Genomic DNA, 20062 nt, shown 5'->3' on the forward strand with positions numbered 1-20062 from the left:
TAAAAACTGCTGGGTTGCTATGAAATGTTGAATCCCAAAGATGGGACTATAAGCCACATTTTCTCCACGTGATAAAATGCAGCAGTCGTGGTAGCTCTTTATTTGACAGGAACCAATCATGAGCTGTCAAAAAATAGTCACAATGAGCTTGTCAACCCAATGGAGGTCATCACTCAACATAACCTCATGGTGTTATCTTACAAAGAACGCTCAAATCATCCCAAAGCTTCAGAAATATAGTACCAATACGAGCAGGGGCGCTGCAATTACGTCAGCCTCTGTTTAGGCTTCTCTGGCGCCCACTGATGGACAGAAGCAGCATTGCGGTGCCTCGGAAAAGGAAGTGGGTTGACTTGAGTTAATTGATCGTTATAGAATGACATTGGACTGCAACAAAAACAAAGTCTTTATTCACTGTATGGTTTTATATCCCATATATGCAATATAATACCATTAGGCTTCAATGTCCATATTACATTGATACATGATCACTACCCTAAATACAAACCTGCAATGATCGTACACATTCTTCACCTTGGAACCAAAATATGCTAATTCTGTACTGTATACATTTATCTGAGGAAAGATGGTAATAAAAGAAAACAACATTGTGTATATACTGAATCATTTTGGTGGCATATTATGAATACCTATAATGTTCCTTCCATTCTTTTTATGAATAGGACATATTTGACATGTGGGTCATTCTCCTGAAAGGGGTACCAAAAGCTAGACATAGCAAGCAAAAATTGAAGTTGTTACTTTCCAACACATTTGCATACAAAAATGAAGCACAATTGTTCTGTTTCAGTTGATGAAGAAAAACATGTGATCATTTGGTATATTTCATTGCTGAAAACGTCCTGGTGCTGGTGCATCGCGGTAGTACGCTATTTGCCAGACCACCTTTAAGTTTCCTGTAAGTGTAAAGTACTCCCATACTTTTGACATCCAATTGCAAGATCTTTTCATTTTCCCAACCTGCTGTGATTTGGTGCCGAGGCGGGCGGCGCCATTTTTTAAATTCTATTCTATTTTTTGCGTTGACGTCATCAGCCCGACACAAGACACAAAAAAGTATTCCATAGCGTTTCCCGTGTTTATTTAATGTGTTTGCAGTATGTTTCACTGTAGTCGGTACGTCTAAGTACCTCCAAGTGACCCTCTCAGGTAGCGGTGGGCAAAACCCCGATCATTCCGGTTCATTCAGTAAAAAGATTCGTTCATTTGGGTCAATTGGTGGTTAGCCTGTGATCTCCCCCTGTGCATAGACCCGTTCACTCATGTTCACGTTGGTTCCGACTCTACAGCGCAACAACACGTGACGACTAGCGGTGTGTCGGTCATGAACGAACGGGTCAATAGAACTAGTTCTTTTTTGTGAACGGACTGAACGAGGTCACCGACAGTGTCGGTGAATCTCTCGGTCTTTCAGTCAGCTAACCCCACCCACCCAGAGACAGACGGAGGCGACGATAGGATAAATAGTCCCGCCCTGCAAAAAGGTGAAGCGACTCTCCAGCCAATCACCAAAAAGCATTTGCAACTGAACGGACTGGACGGGTATTTTAGAGGCGAGAGTTCTTATGACCCGTTGGTTCATGACCGACACACCACCGCTCTCTGGTAGCGCTTACGGGAGAATGACCCATACTGTATGATGACCTTGCGTGCTCGGTACATGTACTGTATTAGCTGATGTTGCAACCATGCATCCATCTGACAATCTTGGCAATTCCAAGATCAGCTTTAAAAAAAGAAAATGGCTTTGTGTGTAACAAATGTGACAGTCCAGCTTTTGCAAACCACGAGGAAGAGAAGTGCTTTCATAGGCCAATGAATAAACAATGGACATTGACAAACACAATACAGTAATCCCTTGTTCATACATGCTAACTGGTTCCAGACCCGTCCTCTTTGCAAGGGTCCTTATTTAGGAATGGAACATTTTCATAGTTAGCATAGAAAACCTGCTTACGACCTTGTAGAGATGCATTAGAGCCCTCTTGACATGAAATAACACCCCTATAGTGACCACGACACTACCCAAGATAGAAAATGGGACATTTTCAGACATATTAGACCTGAGCCAACAGGAAGTGACGTCGGGAGTTGAGAGTTGGGTCTAGTTTGGAGTGGTTATGGCAGCAAGAGGAGCTCGTGTTTGGGATTACTGTCCCGGTTGTGAGATCGTTCACACCTGAAATAAAATCCTGTTCTTGCACCCATCAAGTCTGGTGCTTGTGTGTTACCCAACATTACAGTAAGATTAGTGACGCCTACTGACCAGTGTACCCCACATGTCACACGGTGTTTGAATCAGTCTTCTGAATGCCTTATACTGTATTTGTATTTTTACTTCATTTAGCCATTTTAATGCTGGAAAACGCTTCATTTACCCCCAAAATTAACATTTGTATAAATGTGTTTTTTTTATTTTTTACTACTAACAGGCTGTATTCAATCGCAAAACAACATGATTTATTGATGAATATATATTTGTATATTTGAAAAACTGTGATAAGAGTGAATTCGAAGTGTGAAGGTGTATGTATGTGAGCGAGAGAGAGAGAGAATGAAAGTCCTGTGCTTGGAATGCTTAGAAGACATGAAAGCTCTAAAGTCATATTGCAACTTTCAATCAGATATTACGGGACCAGTAATTATCATTATTCATAAACGGCCTTGACATACTGTAATAGTTTAAACTCCATAAGACAATTAGTTATCAATTACTGATCCATCACCAACCATTTTGGTCATATTTGGACATTTCAATTTGAAGGGATGAACTATTGAAGTACACAATTTGCATACTACGAAGGGAACAGAACGCTTCATTAACGTGATTGAATCTTATGAAATAAATTGGAGGAGCAGTGTGAGGAACCGGAAGCTGGAAAAGTTGACAGCGTGTGGAAATGTATGTCGGTAGCCGGAATAAGCGGTGCACTGACCCAACGCAAACCTTGACATGACCTTTGACCTCGTGTGTATCAAATCAGACGTCTGTGTCGTCAGAAAGGAATGGCTATTGGAGTGATGTGTTATGCGGTGATGGAATAAACCTTTGGCATGGACGCTCCATACTGGACCGGACCGCCATGGAAAAGGGAGGAAGAACAGCAGTGTTGAGGTATGCGGGTGGGGGGTGCAGGCACAGCCCGCTCAGTCCATCTTCTCTTTGTGAACAAGTTTGGGAGCGTCCACAAAGTCTTGTCCATTAAACAAGATGATGGTGGCTGTAATGGCGCTGCAAACTCCCCAGAACATCACATAAGCAAAGGTCTCTGTCCACGTGTCACCTGACGGACGACAACAGATCCATCATCAAGCTGGACGTCTACTCCCCAACAAGAATAATCTCTAAATGTATTTATTTTTAATAACGTTATCCTGAAGCTAACCAATAATGCTACATTAATAACAACAACACAATAATTAAATACCTCTTACCATTAATGTATGTGTGTATATTTATATACATATGTATGTATAAGAAATGTCAGAGTCTCATCAAAAAGCACTCGCAAGCCAAAGGTTCCCTAGCCCTGCTACGGACTGTCCAGAAGTCGAGCAACCTAGCAACCTACCAGACATGAGAAGGCATACGATGCACATGGAGAATGCCACCAACATGATGATGGGGAGCTGAAAAACAGCAATCATAGTTCATATTTTAGTTCATACACCAACATGATGATGGGGAGCTGAAAAACAGCAATCATAGTTCATATTTCAGTTCATACACCAACATGATGATGGGGAGCTGAAAAACAGCAATCATAGTTCATATTTTAGTTCATACACCAACATGATGATGGGGAGCTGAAAAACAGCAATCATAGTTCATATTTCAGTTCATACACCAACATGATGATGGGGAGCTGAAAAACAGCAATCATAGTTCATATTTTAGTTCATACACCAACATGATGATGGGGAGCTGAAAAACAATCATAGTTCATATTTTAGTTCATACACCAACATGATGATGGGGAGCTGAAAAACAGCAATCATAGTTCATATTTTAGTTCATACACCAACATGATGATGGGGAGCTGAAAAACAGCAATCATAGTTCATATTTCAGTTCATACAAACACACTAAATACTCAGCAACTAACCGTGAGAAACTTCCAGTCCTTCTGCACCCGAAGAGGACTCGGACCATCCGATTCATCAAGGGCAAAATTACCCAGAAACAAGTCAATTGAATCCTGAAAAACGTAAAAAAATTGCGATAATATAATTAATCTTAAGTCACATTCTACATATTCCAAAGCTAAGCACAATATTATATGATTGTGTTTATTCTAGATGCGTTATGCGCACACTTGGTGACCAATGTTAATACAATGGTAGGTATATGAAAAATACTTGTCTGAATCCGTCAGAGAAGTTGTTTTTGTAGTAGCGTATCATGGAGTTCCAACCATCCATCAATAATCCCCAGCGGGTTCTCTTGCCTGTCCTGTGGAACAAAAAGGTTTTGCGACGGAAATGGAGAGAAACATCAACACCACCGATGAGATGATCGTAGTGTGCTAATAACACCACAAGACACGCAGCACATGAACCTCAGAATGCAGACCGACCAAGACAAAACGGTCAGTGTACCTTGTGAAGTCGGTTTTCAAGGCTCCGGTTCCTGCGTACTGCACAGCACATGCGTTGGCGTTGTCAGCCCACGCTGGTTAGGAAGCAGCAACAGTTGGAGGTTAGGCTCAAACACAATAGTTGCCGGGCCACCACTGACAAAGGGTTTATTACCACACCGTTTTTGTAGATCTTTTCAAAGTCGGCTTGTTCTTCAAGCCGCTGTCCCACGTTGAGAACCCCCATTCTCTGAGGACACACGGCGATAAAGTACACAATGCTCATTGAATTTACAGGTACAGTAATCTCTTGTATTGTGGCTATTTGGTTCCTTTTCGTCAAGTTGGATTCAACCTGGTTAACTAGCTAACGACGTATTGATGACATTGAACAAGGCGTCAGTGTCATCGATACGTCCATGCAATAACTGCACGTCGATACGTCGTCACGTGAAGATGCTTGTGTGGAGGAGAAGACACCGTACGTTTTTTTTTTCCTTGTTTGCAATGATTAAACCTGTCAATCATCCTCACACGGCATGTGTATTATTCATGTTATTATTATTATTATTATACTTTATACCAGCAGAGTGGTTAGTGCGCAGGCCTGAAAGCTAAGAGACCGGAGTTCAATTCCACCCTCGGCCATCTCTGTGTGGAGTTTGCATGTTCTCCCCGTGCATGCGTGGCTTTTCTCCGGGTATTTCCTCCCCCATTCCAAAAACATGCTAGGTTAATTAGCCACTCCGAATTGTCCATAGGTATGAATGTGAGTGTGAATGGTTGTTTGTCTATATGTGCCCTGGGATTGGCTGGCCACCAGTCCAGGGTGGAAGACAGCTGGGATAGGCTCCAGCACGTGGTGTCGGTGTTTACGCTTTACTGGGCATGCCCCACTGACTATTGTGTCTGATTATAGCGGCACACGCAGACAAGAGATTGGAATATTCCTTTCCATGGATACCATTCCATTGGAAATAGGAAAAAATAGCGTCCTTCAGGTTATCACAATCTTGCTTAAGCTTCTTCAGTTTTTCCCAAATGAGTTTCAGCATGTTACAGTTCTCTTCTTTTGCTAGTACTTAGTAGCAGGGTGAAACTTATCTGGGACAGCCTGAGTCTTTTTAAATCCCAAGTAAATGAAAAATCATATTGTGTGAGAAAAGCGGCTCTTAAATGTGTACTTTGTGCTGGTATGTGGTATGTGGTATGTGGTATGTGGTACCTGGAGCTGAGACTGTAAAGAGCGTCGTGCCAATAGACTCTGGATGACATTGGTTCGGTCCAAGCAGTCCATACAGTTACTGCGGAAGACTCCTTTCTGCTGGACAAGCGCCTTTCCGTCCGAGTTCACCATGAAGTAACTGTACACAGAAAGAACTTCATTTCCCTGTTCTTTGACGTGTACCACTACCCTAATAGCAACGACATGATTCATGAAGCTGCTGATAAAATACCCGTATTCATCTTGTGTCTCAGCAACCGCTTCCACCAAGACTTGGAGACGATCCCATCTCATGTGGCTGCACTCTTTGTGGAAGTCGAAGGCTACGTAACTAAACATAGAAGAAGATACCCGTCTGAAAAATCATAACAACTGGAAAGCTGTCAGAGAAAATATCCTTAACATGTCAACACCACAACAATGTTTAGGATAGTGATGAAAGAAAGGAATATTTTAGATCTAAAAAGTCCAAATACCATGATGAAATGAGCCCAACTTACTTGATCATACCGTTGTTCATACTGGACACCATCTTGGCAAATGCCTGCTCAAGTGGCTTTTCAGAACCCTTCTGATTTATCTGAAAAAAATAGACCATATATAGATAAAAAATACTTTTACTGATGTTTCATGAATCATGCAGCTATTGAGTTAGCATCGTGCACTTACACATTTAACAGCAGAGGGACACTCAAATAGATTTTAGCATAACTTCATTTCACATTTTGCAAGTTCTCCTACTTAGAAAATGGGGAGAGATCTGAAATTGTCATCATAGATGTATTTCCACTCTGATTTTTTTCATGATTTATTTGTAAATCCCTGTGGTTCATAAGTATTTGCACCCTTGAGATAATCAGTGCTAATATTTAGTGCAGAGGCTGTTATTTGCAACGACGTTTGCTGTAGTTCCTCAGGTAGGTTTGCACATCCAGCAGACCAAACTGTGGTTCCAGATCCTGCCATGTCATTCTGGGCTGATTCATCACTTTTCTAATCAGAGATGCTACACGGAGCCCCGGTCCGAGGTAGATTAGCAGTCGTGTTTAGCCTTTTCTAACGACTGCAGCAAGTGTTGATTTATTCTCACCAAGCTGCTTTCCAGTTGGATTATGACAGGTCATATTAATGAGCTCAAAGGGGGGGTAGTTGGGGGGGTTACGCGTGGGGTAAAAGTGGACTTTTTTAGGGTGGACAGAGCTCTTTGACAGTCAAAATTATTGGCGATTCTCAAGGGTGCAAATACTTATGAACCATAGTCATTTACAAATAAATCATTGTAAAAAATCATACAATGTGATTTTTAGATTTATTTTTAGATGATGTCTCTAAGAGTGGAAATTTCAGATCTCTTCCTATTTGGGAGAACAAAATCGCAGGGGGTGTAATTCTTATGACCCTCACTGTATATATATATATATATATTTATACTATACCACACACATATATACATATGTATATATACACAGTTGTGACCAGCGTTTTTTCCAAAAAATGTTGCTGTGTGTGTTTGTGTCTAATTTCCCTTTCCAATGTTTGGTCCAAATAAATCAAATAAATCCATAATCATAGCTTACCAGGTTAAGAAGGGTTTGTTTCCCATAGATGAGGAGCTGAGAGTCAAAATGCCTCTGGAAACCATCCATCTGAAAAATGTTGGTTGGTGGTTAGCATCAACGTTTAACACTGGTCTTTATTCCGCTAAAGACTGAATGGAGGAAAGCGTAATCTTCTCGTTTCCCTGGTGGTGGGTGCACCAGGTCTACACGAAGAAAGGACCTCTGAGCTTTGTTGAAAGAACAACACACAAACCGAAGTCCTGTCCTTACATGGCTTGTTGTTTTGCTGATGATGGGCTTTGGTTTATATTTAAGGTTGGGCCTTTGACTCCAGTAAAAGGGCATAGAACCTCGTGTCTGTGGGATGCAAGTAGAAATGCCATTGTCAATAACACGTTGAACTTTCCTTCAACCAAACATCATACTTGCCTGCACAAATGAAGCCTTGGCTCCCTCGTACAAAACTATCTGCTCCGTTTCCACAAAGTTAGCAGCATGGCCTTCAGAGTCAATACCTGAAGAAAAGAGAACGGAGCTGACATAGCATAGCCACAACATGCTAGTTTTCCTTGTCAATCACAGTAATACACACATATAAACTTATACACTTTTTCATTGCCTAAACTCCAATTTTGTCGACCAAGGCGTGAGAGGGTTTAACACAGCAGAGTGTCATCTCAACCGATCCAATGAACGCCTCTCGTTGTCTTTTTAAATTCGCCGGACTGGACCATGTTCATCATGCACCACGTAAACCACTTTGAGGGACACGTCATCTGATCCTGACAGTTACATTAAAAAGACAGCATTGAGATCATCCGGGCATCCTGCTGGTTTGCCACCAGCATTCCTGCTCTACAACGCCAACTGGGAGAACCTTTGATGCTGTCCACCAGAGCTGTTGCCCATTCATGGAATGTTATTGCTCCACCAGGAACCATCTCCAAAGCGTATCAGAGAACGGTACAGTTGTCCCTCACCACTTTGTGCTTTCAATTTTGCAGTGTCAGGTTTTTTCTAAATATATTCATTCATAAATAGTTGCTGTTATATGCTTGACTGTGGTCTATTATTTGATGTGATGTAGTATTCCCAGCGGTTGCTAAGTGTCAGTCATGTTATGTTAGCCACCACAAGAAGTCCATGAAGTAAAAAAACAAGGAACTCTCTTCTCAGTGCAAACGTGTGCGTCTACATTGTCTTATTTTGGATACTACATTGGGGAACAGGAGTGCAAAAGTCACTATTCGTTCACTTTCTACCGCTTATCTCCACGCGGGTGGCGGGGGTGCTGGAGCCTATCCCAGCTGGACTGTTGGCCAGCCATTCCCACCCACATTGATACCTAGTTTGAGCATACAGGGCAGATGGCACACAGCAGGTATGGCGAGTGGTCCACAGGTGGGTGGGTCATAGTACGGGCAAACACAGGTACATTTTAGCGATGGCCTTTGGACTGCATAGAGATACCGTGATGAGAGCCTCGTTAGCGCCATTCATAGACCGACCGTCCCTTCATGTTGCAGCTTGATAATGCACAGACGCTCGTTAGAAAAATCTGTACACGATTCCTGTAAGATGAATAATCTTTGTTCCTTCATGGCCGTGTCAGAGACGTGCTGGATAGGTGCATATGACAGCATACGGTAAATGCATATTGGAATTACAAACATGAGGCAAAGTGGATGTTTAACTGGCTCGCTTTGTGCCTTACCTCTGACAAAATATCTGACACCAGCTCGGAAGCAGCTTCTCCGGGATATAAGGATCCATTCAAAGATCTTCCCATTTATCCGACACGGTTTCATGACAATAACTGGAGCAATACATTAAGGACACAATTCTGTTAAGAGTTCGTTTAAAAAGCATCTTCAGTGGAATATATTTATAAAAAGGATACAGCCATGTACTACCGGTAGTGCAAACCTGTGGAGCTAAGGTGAAGTTAGATATTGTTAGGATGGTTGGAAGAATACACAACTCTGCAAAGATGCTTGATAACAACACTGTTGGTCCAATGACATTCAAGGATGAAGAATTACAGCACCCTGGCGTGACGTTTTTGTGATGTGTTTTTACATTTTCACATCCAACAGCAGCTTTTTGACATTTTGGCTTTGTCATGATTGTGGTCCAGGGGTGGCTTGTTGGCCTCATACACAAAAACCCACAGATGTGAGAGGCCATTTGGACATTCGTCACCAAGCTAAAACCAATCCAGGAGGAGAACTTTGTCACTATGTCGTGCTGGACCAAGGTTAACTCCATGCAGTGGAAATTTAAATCATATAAGGTAATTAACCCTTAGATGCATAAGTGGGTCCAAAATGACCCGGTCAGGTTGTTTCTTGAAATATCTTGGAAATGAAAAATTATAATACTTTATAACTAGGTGACACTAGCTGGCTAACATGACTATATGTATTGTTGGCCAGTACTCTTTTGTTTCCTCATCCATGCCTTGGCTGCTAGATACACACAATGGATCCTCACATTTTCTATTGTTGAATGGGGTCATTTTCTTTTTCAAAGATGTAAAAAAGTGAAAAATGAAGATGTTTCTAACATGAAATCATTCTTGTGTGGTCCTAAATATAATACTAAATATCATACAAGTGATTATTCCTAACCAAAATGGCAACATTGTCATAAAAAGGCATTGATTCTAGTATGGGTGATTTTTGAGCCACTTATGGAAGAGTGGAGGGTCCAGTCACTCGTGCATCTAAGGGTTAAAAAAAAATTCTTAATTACTGACGCCTAGAGATCAGAAGGCTACACACAGCTTGTCTTTCAATATTTTGGAGCAATCAGCAGCAATCACTTATTATCAAATAATAATAATAATAATGAAATATAAAAAAATGTATAGTATAGTAAATATATATATATGTATGTATATATGTATACACATATGTATTTTCTTTTTTTTATTTTGTATTGATTTGTTGGTTTGTTGTATTCTTTTATGTTGGAAATAAACTAAACTAAATATAAATCTAACACCAGTTTTGGAGTATTTTTTCCCCCTTCTCATAAGAATAAAGAAAATGCGAAATGGGGAAATGAAATTGCCTGAACTTCAATTTACCAACGTGGCCCTTTTGGTCTCGTTAGGGTGAGGACATTTTTTTTTTCCCAAAAGGTAGTGTCATTTCACATTTGATGCCCCCACACTATGTACAGTGTGTGTAAAAAAGAAAACAAATCATCTTTCCAGAATACATGGTTTAAAAAGCAGGCAAGTAGCACCTGGAGAGATAGCTTACCTCTGGCTGTGCTGCCAACTCTCGGAGGAGATTTGCATTCCACACAAACCTCTGATCGGCCTAAAACACAAGCGGCTGCATAAGAAACTCAGTGAGACATCCTGTCACCTGGATTGGTCATTTTGTCAATGGAACTAAATCCATAGCAAATAGGCTCTATGGTCTCATGACTGTTTGCTCGCAGGAAGAAATACATTCAAAAATAAGAAAAAAAACTAAGAGAAAATTGCCCTTGAGGGACTAATAAAGGCATATCTTATCTTAGAAATGTACAGTTAATCCTTGTGATAGTGGCATCGTCATAGCTAGTATACTATACAGTATAATACCCTGATCTGGAGTTGAAACAAAAGGCTTCCAAGTTGTGTATCCAATTGAAATGCAAATACTTGGAAATCAAAGCTGATCTTTGTCTTTTGATGTCAAATTGTTTTCTACAACAGAAACAAATTAAATGACCTCATTATTCCTCAGTATTTACATGAGTTTACCTTGTAGCAAATTTGTATCAAAGTTGACTGTGGAAAACTGTGGAGGGTGTCCATACATACATACAGTACGTGTGCAGTACATGTGCAGTAAGCTGTATTACACGGTGGAGGGTGTCCATACATACAGTACATGTGCAGTAAGCTGTATTACACGGTGGGGGTGTCCATACATACAGTACTTGTGCAGTAAGCTGTATTACGCAGTGGAGGGTGTCGATACATACAGTACTTGTGCAGTAAGCTGTATTATGCAGTATTTATCATTAGATACATATGTCATTATGGACTTCAATAGTTGGCTTTTCTTGAACACGTGTCATCATACCGCGGTGCTTCTCAAATAGTGGTGCGGGCCCCGTCTGAGGGGGGCGCAGTGAACTGTCAGGGTGGTGTGAGTGGCAGGGAGTACTTTCAATGTTACTGCAGACCTTCCAACATGTCCTAAATATTTCTGTGCCCATGGAACTGAATGAGTGAAATGAAATGGAACGTGGTTGGTTGGACCACTCACCCTCTCCAGCAGACTCATCTCGTGGAAGTCGGGGCTGGTGTTGGCCAGCCGCTGTAGGGTGTGTGTCAGGTCGTAGTCGGTGCTAAAGTAGAAACCGTCTGTAGTCAGCACATTGTTAAGCATGGACAGGAAGGTCTTATTCTCCTGAGACTAGAAAAGGACAGAAAACAACATCTTTTACAAATATGGGCGTGGCAAACCAGCATATACCCACATACAGTAGCAGCTATGGAGGGGTCAGCTGCTATTTTCAAAGTTCAGGTTTAATGGGATTTGAACATGCATCAGGTTACAATGGAATGTGTCATATATTCAATTGGCAGTTCTACATCTGCAAAAGGAGTAGGAAGAAGCAAAGCTTACAAAAGTGGTACGGTTCACATCAGTTTGCAACCCTAAATTTGCATTTGCTTACATTCAACAAAAGAATATATTTAAATCATCCATTTATTTCCATTCATTAAGAACAGGGAAGAAGTGTACAATTAATAGACAGCAACCATCACAGACCGTCCGTCAAAGGTGGTTATAGTGGTTGGATTATAAAAAATAAAATACAATTAATAAAGGATTTTGTGACTATTATTAGTGAAGAAATCTTTAAAGACAAATGATATGTAGCATACACTAGGCCTCAGTAATGTAATGATGTAATGAGATATGATGTTACATTACATTTCACACTATTCATGGAGACTGGCTACTTAGCCAGCAGAGCAGAGCTGACGCGCCATGGCCGAGACGGACGCGCCATGGCCGAGACGGACGCGGCATGGCCGAGACGGACGCGGCATGGCCGAGACGGACGCGCCATGGCCGAGACGGACGCGCCATGGCCGAGACGGACGCGCCATGGCCGAGACGGACGCGCCATGGCCGAGACGGACGCGCCATGGCCGAGACGGACGCGGCATGGCCGAGACGGACGCGGCATGGCCGAGACGGACGCGGCATGGCCGAGACGGACGCGGCATGGCCGAGACGGACGCGGCATGGCCGAGACGGACGCGCCATGGCCGAGACGGACGCGGCATGGCCGAGACGGACGCGCCATGGCCGAGACGGACGCGCCATGGCCGAGACGGACGCGCCATGGCCGAGACGGACGCGCCATGGCCGAGACGGACGCGCCATGGCCGAGACGGACGCGCCATGGCCGAGACGGACGCGCCATGGCCGAGACGGACGCGGCATGGCCGAGACGGACGCGGCATGGCCGAGACGGACGCGGCATGGCCGAGACGGACGCGGCATGGCCGAGACGGACGCGCCATGGCCGAGACGGACGCGCCATGGCCGAGACGGACGCGCCATGGCCGAGACGGACGCGCCATGGCCGAGACGGACGCGCCATGGCCGAGACGGACGCGCCATGGCCGAGACGGACGCGCCATGGCCGAGACGGACGCGCCATGGCCGAGACGGACGCGCCATGGCCGAGACGGACGCGCCATGGCCGAGACGGACGCGGCATGGCCGAGACGGACGCGCCATGGCCGAGACGGACACGTCCTTCTTCTCACTTACTCTCTCCAATTGACTTATTCTAAACTTAGTTAGCTCGCTAGTTTACCATGCTAGCGGCAGCCAACTCTGCAGCAATCCAGTATCCTGCCCAATGTGATGTAAAGAAAGAATAATAGGAATGTAAAAGTGACTATTTATGTGTTATTTCATGTCTGCAGAGCTGCAATAATGTTAAAACCTGTATTTCAAAAGTCAAAACAGGTTTTCTATGCTCCAACCACAAAAACGTTCCTTTTATTAACATTGAATCCTGCTTTAAAGGAAATGAACTTTTCACTTAACAATTAGCTGCCATAAAAACAACAAATGGACAAAAACGCATGGAAGATTCTGTGTTTCACAAGGTTGCCAGGAATCTTTTGGAATTGGCGCAACCTCATTTAGTCCATGTGCGTCCAGACAAATTGAGATAAATAAATGAAGTTTATATGAACTAATAATCCACGAGGGAATCAAGCCTGTTTGGGTTGTGGATGTCTGCTGGAATAATAGGATTAAACTGCAAAGCCACTAAGCACAACGGTGAAACCTACAACATGTCTCCGAGGTTGTCTCACAACGTGATGGTTGCTGGTTCAATCCTCCGGCGGTGAATAGAGTAGAGCTTTATGGAGTTTGTAATCATTTTTCGCATTTTTTTTGGTTTGTTTTGCCATACTGATAAATGCTACAAGTGTGTTTAGCATTGCTGCCTTGCAGCAAGAACATGTTGTCAATGGTACGCACGGGTTCTCATACCTGGATCTCTGATAAATGCAACACGGTTTTCTTGTAAGAGATGATATCAAAATCCACTGCTTTCCACACCGCGTGACCCAGGAGGTTGCCCACATTCCTCTTCCTGGTGATGACGATCAGGTACATCCCTATGCAAAGTCAGCCAGTGCGTCACTAGAATGCTGAACAGAAGATGACCCCTTGTGGCACAGTGCATACCAGCAACGAGGCGAATGGTTCCCATGATGCCACAGATAGGCCTGGTCACCGCCGAGGAAGGGATATCCTTTTTACCTGGGAAAACACCAATAATGACATGCTTAGAAGGGGACCTATTATGCTCATTTCCACCCTTGAGTTGTGAACTCCAATAGAGCAGCTACACACAATGACCCGCACAGAAAGCTTTCTAGATCTTCCAAATTAGCACCTATTCCAGCTGTATTTCCTTGGATTTCCAAAGCGCTCTGTTCTAGTTTCTTCCAACCAGGCCCTCCTCCACATTCCGCCGGAATAGGAGTAGGATGATAAATGAATGAACCCTTTGGAGAGCTGGTTGAAGTGGTTGGGAGCTCCTGGTGGCTCCTGATCTACTGGCTGGGGACCCCTGACTTGCTGGCTTGCTGTGTATGAACTTGCTTCATTTGGGATTGGGATTGGGAGTGGAAATGTGGTCATTTCACGCTTTCTTTGCGGGACTACCAGAAAACACGGTCAGGTACACCAATTGTGGTGAAAAAGGCCATTAGCAACTGTCGACACGTCAGCGCTATCTCATCAAATGAAGTTATTTTTCCCATCATTTGGCCCGTCATCCTCACTCCAGACTCCAGAGATCTTTGGTACTAAAAACAAAGGTTTTCCAAACCTCCTCCAAAGTGTAGATTTGGAGAAAAATCTGGTTATGTATTTATGACAACGCATGCTTTTTACGTCAAAAAAAAGCATGGATGCCCTCAGAACCATGCTGGTTATAGCTATTTTCCCGAGCGCTTTTTGCTTGCTTATACAGTATTTGCAAGCCCACATATTGCTTCACCTTAAAGAACAGAAGCGATGAAACACTCTGATGTCGGCCATCTTTGCTCATGTAACAATTTCATTGGTCCATTTCAATCAACCGCTGTCCATCCTTTCTGCAAACTGTGGACCTTGACAAATGCAACACCATCATTTAGCTGTCTTGAAATTCCTGCTGCCCATTAGCATCCAAATCCCAAGAGACGGTCCATTTTTCAGCAGGATGGCGCTTGCTCTCATTCTTCAGTCTCTATATCAAAGTTCCTGACAGGGAAGAAGATGCTCCAGGATTGGCCAGCCCAGTCACCAGGCAGGAACGTTATTGAGCAAGTTTAGGATGAGATGAAGGAGGTTGCTCGCAACATGTCGTCTGTGTGAAGATGCTTCTTACCTGTGAGGTTCATCTCATTGGAGACCCTGTCTATTGCCAGGACCGCATCGGCCCCTTCATCGCAGGCCTCAATGAAAAACCTCTCTGGAGTCGTGTGCCTGGAGAAAATGAGGCAAAAATAAGATTTCATTTCATGGCAGCTACAGCAGCTCGCCTGTGTGGCGTGGCGAGGCGTCAATACTCCAGTCATGCAATTCTTCGGCGTAACAATGTTAATAAAAATAACAACAACAACAATGTTGCAGTCGCCTGGTTCATATGCAGGTCACATGATGTCAATGTTGGCACTTTTTGGAGGTTTCGTCAGACTGCTTTATAGGCGGAATAGCTGCATCTCATCTCTTTTTAGCTGGTTTATATCACGCAGAGAAAAGAGAAAGACATGCGTGTTCATGTCTCACAAGGATTGTGGATGATGGGCAAAAATCCCCAGTATGATTCCACACTACAAAACTACAATTCACACAAAAATAATCCTACATTTTTTTGGATCAGTCTTTGATATTTTGTAGAACCTGTTGGAAAAATGTCCTCCATTTATTTCCCAAGTGCTCTGACCATTTTTTGTGGGGTTTGCTGAAAATCTTCCCATTTGGCAATCTTTTAGGACAATTATTTTGTTACTAGCGTTGGGCGATTTGGACTTCAGCATATATTTTTGCGATGTATCGCAATATGAAATTCAGTTGAGTGTTGTATAAAAAGCTACAAACACTTGTTTCAAATTGTAAAACATGTATTGATTGGTAACAAAGTAGCAGTAACAAAGTGGTCACTACTAAATATTCAACAAACTGCAACGCCTGTGCTTGTGATTAAGATGTACTGACTGCCTGCAATTCTAGATGCATATACTATGGATGCTTAAGACACTCTTATATTGTTTACACAGTTGGTCGGCAAATGGCGCTCTTATTTTGAAGGCCGTAGTGTGTTCTCTCTGTGTTGAGAATGTCTGTATGATGGGAAAATAAACGTTTTATGGGTAAAACGCAGTAAACAACATCCAGCCCATGTGGTGCGCGCACACACACACTATCATGCTAGCATACTAAACAAAGCTAACCCTGCTAGCTTCCATTCATGCCAACCTTTGACGGTGTTTATCCCCATTTCAACCCGTTTAGTTCGGGAGGAGGCAGTCCATTTTGTGCCATGATTGAGCGGTGCGCCCAGTGACTACTTCCCCACACAACATTTCTGTTTACATTTGGCATTTATGCCGGTAGAAGTCATTTTCTTATCATTGGAAGAACTTATACAGGTTTAGCGTCCATCCATTCACTCGTTTTCCTCTGCTTTCCGGCTCGCGGGGCCAGCATTAGGGAAGCCCAGACATCCCCGTCCCCGGCCACCTCTTCCAGTTCCACCAAGGTGTTCTCAATAAAATAACCACTTTGTGTGAATCCTATTTCATAGTTGTTTATTCATCTATGACAGCGGTACGACAAAAAAGTGCTTTCATTTTGTTATTGTGTGTCATGAACACTTTAAAAAAGTACACGTCACACAGTAAACATAGTAACAGAGAAAATGTATCAAACTAACCTTCTAAATAATTAATAGACTCTGATGAAACAAAAATCAGCATCCCCCCCCCCATGTGACTATTTGCTCAGTCACAGTGACAAACTGTATGTAGTCAAACACACCATTGTTGTACTTTCATAATCCAAACTACACTAATACTCTGTACACGGCCACACCAACATTCCTACATGCTGAAAACTTGCACTGGGTTTTTGTAGTATTATTCCTGCGCTCTTTTATTTCATGAACTGCAAAACCATGTTACAACAATGAGGGACTGGTATTTCATGACAACGTGGTCTTTTTGTTTGATATTATTATGAATACCACAATATTGTCCACTACAGTAAATAATTACAAATAATTGAAATATAAATTTCAATATAATTTAAAAAAAATCCTAAATAATGACATTAATCATTTAAAAAAAAAACAATAGTTTCCTGAAATGTTGTAAGGGGCAAGGGGAGAAGACTACTACTGTACAAAACATCTTTCTTCATCTCCATGTGATTATCGACACACCGAAATGGCAAATGACAAAGTTGTTGAAACAAATATTGCTTAAACTGCTGAATTCATCTCTGTCCTCGTGGCACCAATTTTCAAAAAGGCTACGAACAGAACAAAAGCTCGGTATGTTATGATAATAACATATTCTGCCATATCAACTTGGAGGGACAGAAGAGCTCTCCTCATTCATTAGGGGCCAGTTAAACTTGCTACTTCCTGCTGTACCAGCCGAGCCTGTCTGCGAACTTTAGCTATTGTGTCATTTAGGCTACATGCTAACATCTGTTTAGTCCCGCTTTAAGCTACCGGGGCGTTCGCACACTTAGTAAGCGCGTTTTAGCAGACGTCGAATTCATGTGTTTTATATGAATGTGTATTTCATGTACTTACAGATTGTATCTCTCATAGGTAGTCGCCATCTTTGTTCCGTCTCCAAACCTGAGCGCCGTGAGACTGACAGCTCCTGAGTTTGTGTTGCCAGGTCGTACAAGTGGCACCTTCTTGTTTAAATGACTGATTTCTACACTACCTGGCAACTACCGAAGGCGTGACTTTGGCGTAGCTACCGCCGTGAGACTGACAGCTTCTGAGTTTGTGTTGCCAGGTCGTACAAGTGGCACCTTCTTGTTTAAATGACTGATTTCTACACTACCTGGCAACTACCGAAGGCGTGACTTTGGCGTAGCTACCGCCGTGAGACTGACAGCTTCTGAGTTTGTGTTGCCAGGTCGTACAAGTGGCACCTTCTTGTTTAAATGACTGATTTCTACACTACCTGGCAACTACCGAAGGCGTGACTTTGGCGGAGCTACCGCACCCAAATCTGGATGTGATACTGTAAAATAACCCACGCACGCATATTTCACAAAATGTGCATATTTATTTTGATCAATAAGTGCAGAATAATAAACATTAATCGTAAGAAATAGAACGTTACAAGTTAGTGTGAAATTGTCCTAGGTTAGAATGCCATTTGTCGTTGCTTTAATGAGAAGCAATCAGTTAATTAGCATTGCGTTGCGTTGGTTTAAACAGAATAAATACATTTCCTGCATTGCATTGCGGCTCTCCAGTAACAGGCACTGCCATGGACAGCTATAACACGCTATGAAGGACCCCGCTTAAAGCTGTGGAAGCCATTCCACTCTCTCTCTTTTGTTCAATGGCTGCCGGGAGTACACGTCGGTCCTTTGTGTATGTATAATTAATCTCGCTCGCAACCAGAATAACGTTTAGTTGTTTTATTCATTACATTTGAAGGATTGGGAGTGGATTATTATGTGGCGATGCTTTAGCGCTGTTGTGTAGAACGTGGTTTGGCAATGAAACAAAGTTTTGTCTCTTCGAAGCGGTCTCTAATGATTTTCTGATTGTTTCAGACAATGTCCACAAGGATATCCCCATCGATGATGGCGTGTCTCGAAAGAACTAACTCCTACGAGACGAGAGGAGGTGAGTGGTATTAATATTTATGTGGCCTGTTCATCATCTTGACTGCAGATCTGTAATGAGATGTAAGAATGGGAAGTCCGTGTACTTAAAGTGTACTTTAATTTGACACCTCATTCACTTCTGTACCCTAAATATTAAAGTATATTAAAAAATGGTACCTTCGGTCACTATAGCTTTAATATCGAGTCACGATAAAAGCTGTGCTCCACCCACGGAGGCTGTGAAAACCTTGAAAGTCGACTAGGAAGGAGTTGCTGTTAATCAAACAACTTTGCGGGCTTCCGTTGCATTGTGGGTAATGTAGTGTTGGTGCAATTATCATCCAGGGGGCCATAGATAATTAATTCAGATCAGGTCCGCTTGTTGGGTAAAGCTGAGATTAGTTACACACTCCCAATATATGATATGGGATATATAATTATAGGTTATCACATGGTTTGTCTGTTATCAGGCCAGGTATCATGCCCCCAAGTGCCCCCTTTGGTCTCGGGCTGATACTGGCACGTGGGGGCATGATACTGGGCCTGATACCAGACAAACATGTGATGATCTTATTATCACATACTATTTTATCATGAGCTTATCACGTACTATTTAATCAAAAGACCATTTTGTTTCCAGAATTATTTTTTATTACATGTATATCTAAACAGCGTAAACACAATAATTGCAAAAATATTTCAACAATAATATTTGATCACGACCGGCGATGCAGAGGAGACGCTGCATAACAGGAGTGAACAGTGAAAAGACTGTATAAAGGTTGCTGTATAGAGACTGTATTGACCGTGTTAAGGTCTGTTGTCATGGGAACATGAGATGAACGCACAGAGACTACGTGAGTGCAACATGATTGCACTGAAGATTGAACATTATATTTAACGTTATCTAAATTTATTTATAGATAATATACTATTCTTTTTCAGCGTCTATTCTATAAAATGTACATTTTAATAATACTTTGCACCCATATTCAGCTTTGATCTTTGTCTAAACTCACTTTGTGGAAAAAATCTGGGGATGTATATTGATATGCAATCCAAATATATGAATATGGATGAATTTTGGGCCATACCGTTGTGTAGCTATGCTAACACTACTTGGTATGTGTACATCTGTTGAAGGTTATGCTTGAATACAATTGCCCAGAAAGTAGCCCCTGAGCTATGCTGGTCCAGGGATTACTACTCTCATGGATGGTGAGTATTTGCTTGATCTTGTACTGATGTAATGTTTTGCTACAATGATGAATAGCAAGA

General features: G+C 42.4%; 1 protein-coding gene across 3 annotated transcripts; it reads right to left on the reverse strand.

Annotated features, from left to right (window-relative positions):
• Window positions 1–388: 388 nt before the first annotated feature.
• Window positions 389–17946, reverse strand: sacm1la (SAC1 like phosphatidylinositide phosphatase a). Of its 3 annotated transcripts, XM_058047157.1 has the most exons (20): window positions 17742–17945; window positions 15309–15406; window positions 14117–14191; window positions 13919–14046; window positions 11654–11803; window positions 10652–10711; window positions 9283–9316; window positions 9097–9198; window positions 7812–7897; window positions 7653–7739; window positions 7401–7469; window positions 6324–6403; window positions 6056–6154; window positions 5824–5962; window positions 4779–4848; window positions 4621–4693; window positions 4381–4474; window positions 4128–4220; window positions 3594–3651; window positions 389–3305 (listed from the first exon to the last, which is right to left on the reverse strand). In XM_058047157.1, the coding sequence occupies exons 1-20, from the start codon at window positions 17768–17770 to the stop codon at window positions 3169–3171; spliced, it is 1761 nt and encodes a 586-aa protein (XP_057903140.1). In that variant the 5' UTR covers window positions 17771–17945; the 3' UTR covers window positions 389–3168. The 3 variants fall into 3 exon arrangements, with proteins under 3 accessions (XP_057903140.1, XP_057903142.1, XP_057903141.1); XM_058047159.1 differs by lacking the exon at window positions 17742–17945 and having other exon boundaries at window positions 11654–11735; window positions 15309–15382; XM_058047158.1 differs by lacking the exons at window positions 389–3305; window positions 3594–3651 and adding an exon at window positions 3676–4061 and having other exon boundaries at window positions 17742–17946.
• Window positions 17947–20062: the final 2116 nt, after the last annotated feature.

This window comes from Doryrhamphus excisus, chromosome 14 (assembly GCF_030265055.1).
Source record: "Doryrhamphus excisus isolate RoL2022-K1 chromosome 14, RoL_Dexc_1.0, whole genome shotgun sequence".
Taxonomy (NCBI): Eukaryota; Metazoa; Chordata; class Actinopteri; order Syngnathiformes; family Syngnathidae; genus Doryrhamphus; species Doryrhamphus excisus.

Bases quoted from the DNA above. Each gene is read 5' to 3' on its own strand.
- sacm1la (XM_058047157.1), bottom strand. From the start codon at position 17,770: ATGGCGACTACCTATGAGAGATACAATCT. The intron at 14,192-15,308 runs GTAAGAAGCATC...GTGTTTTCCCAG, and splicing joins CAATGAGATGAACCTCACAG to GTAAAAAGGATATCCCTTCC. The intron at 3,652-4,127 runs GTTAGTTGCTGA...GCTGTTTTTCAG, and splicing joins AGGACTGGAAGTTTCTCACG to CTCCCCATCATCATGTTGGT.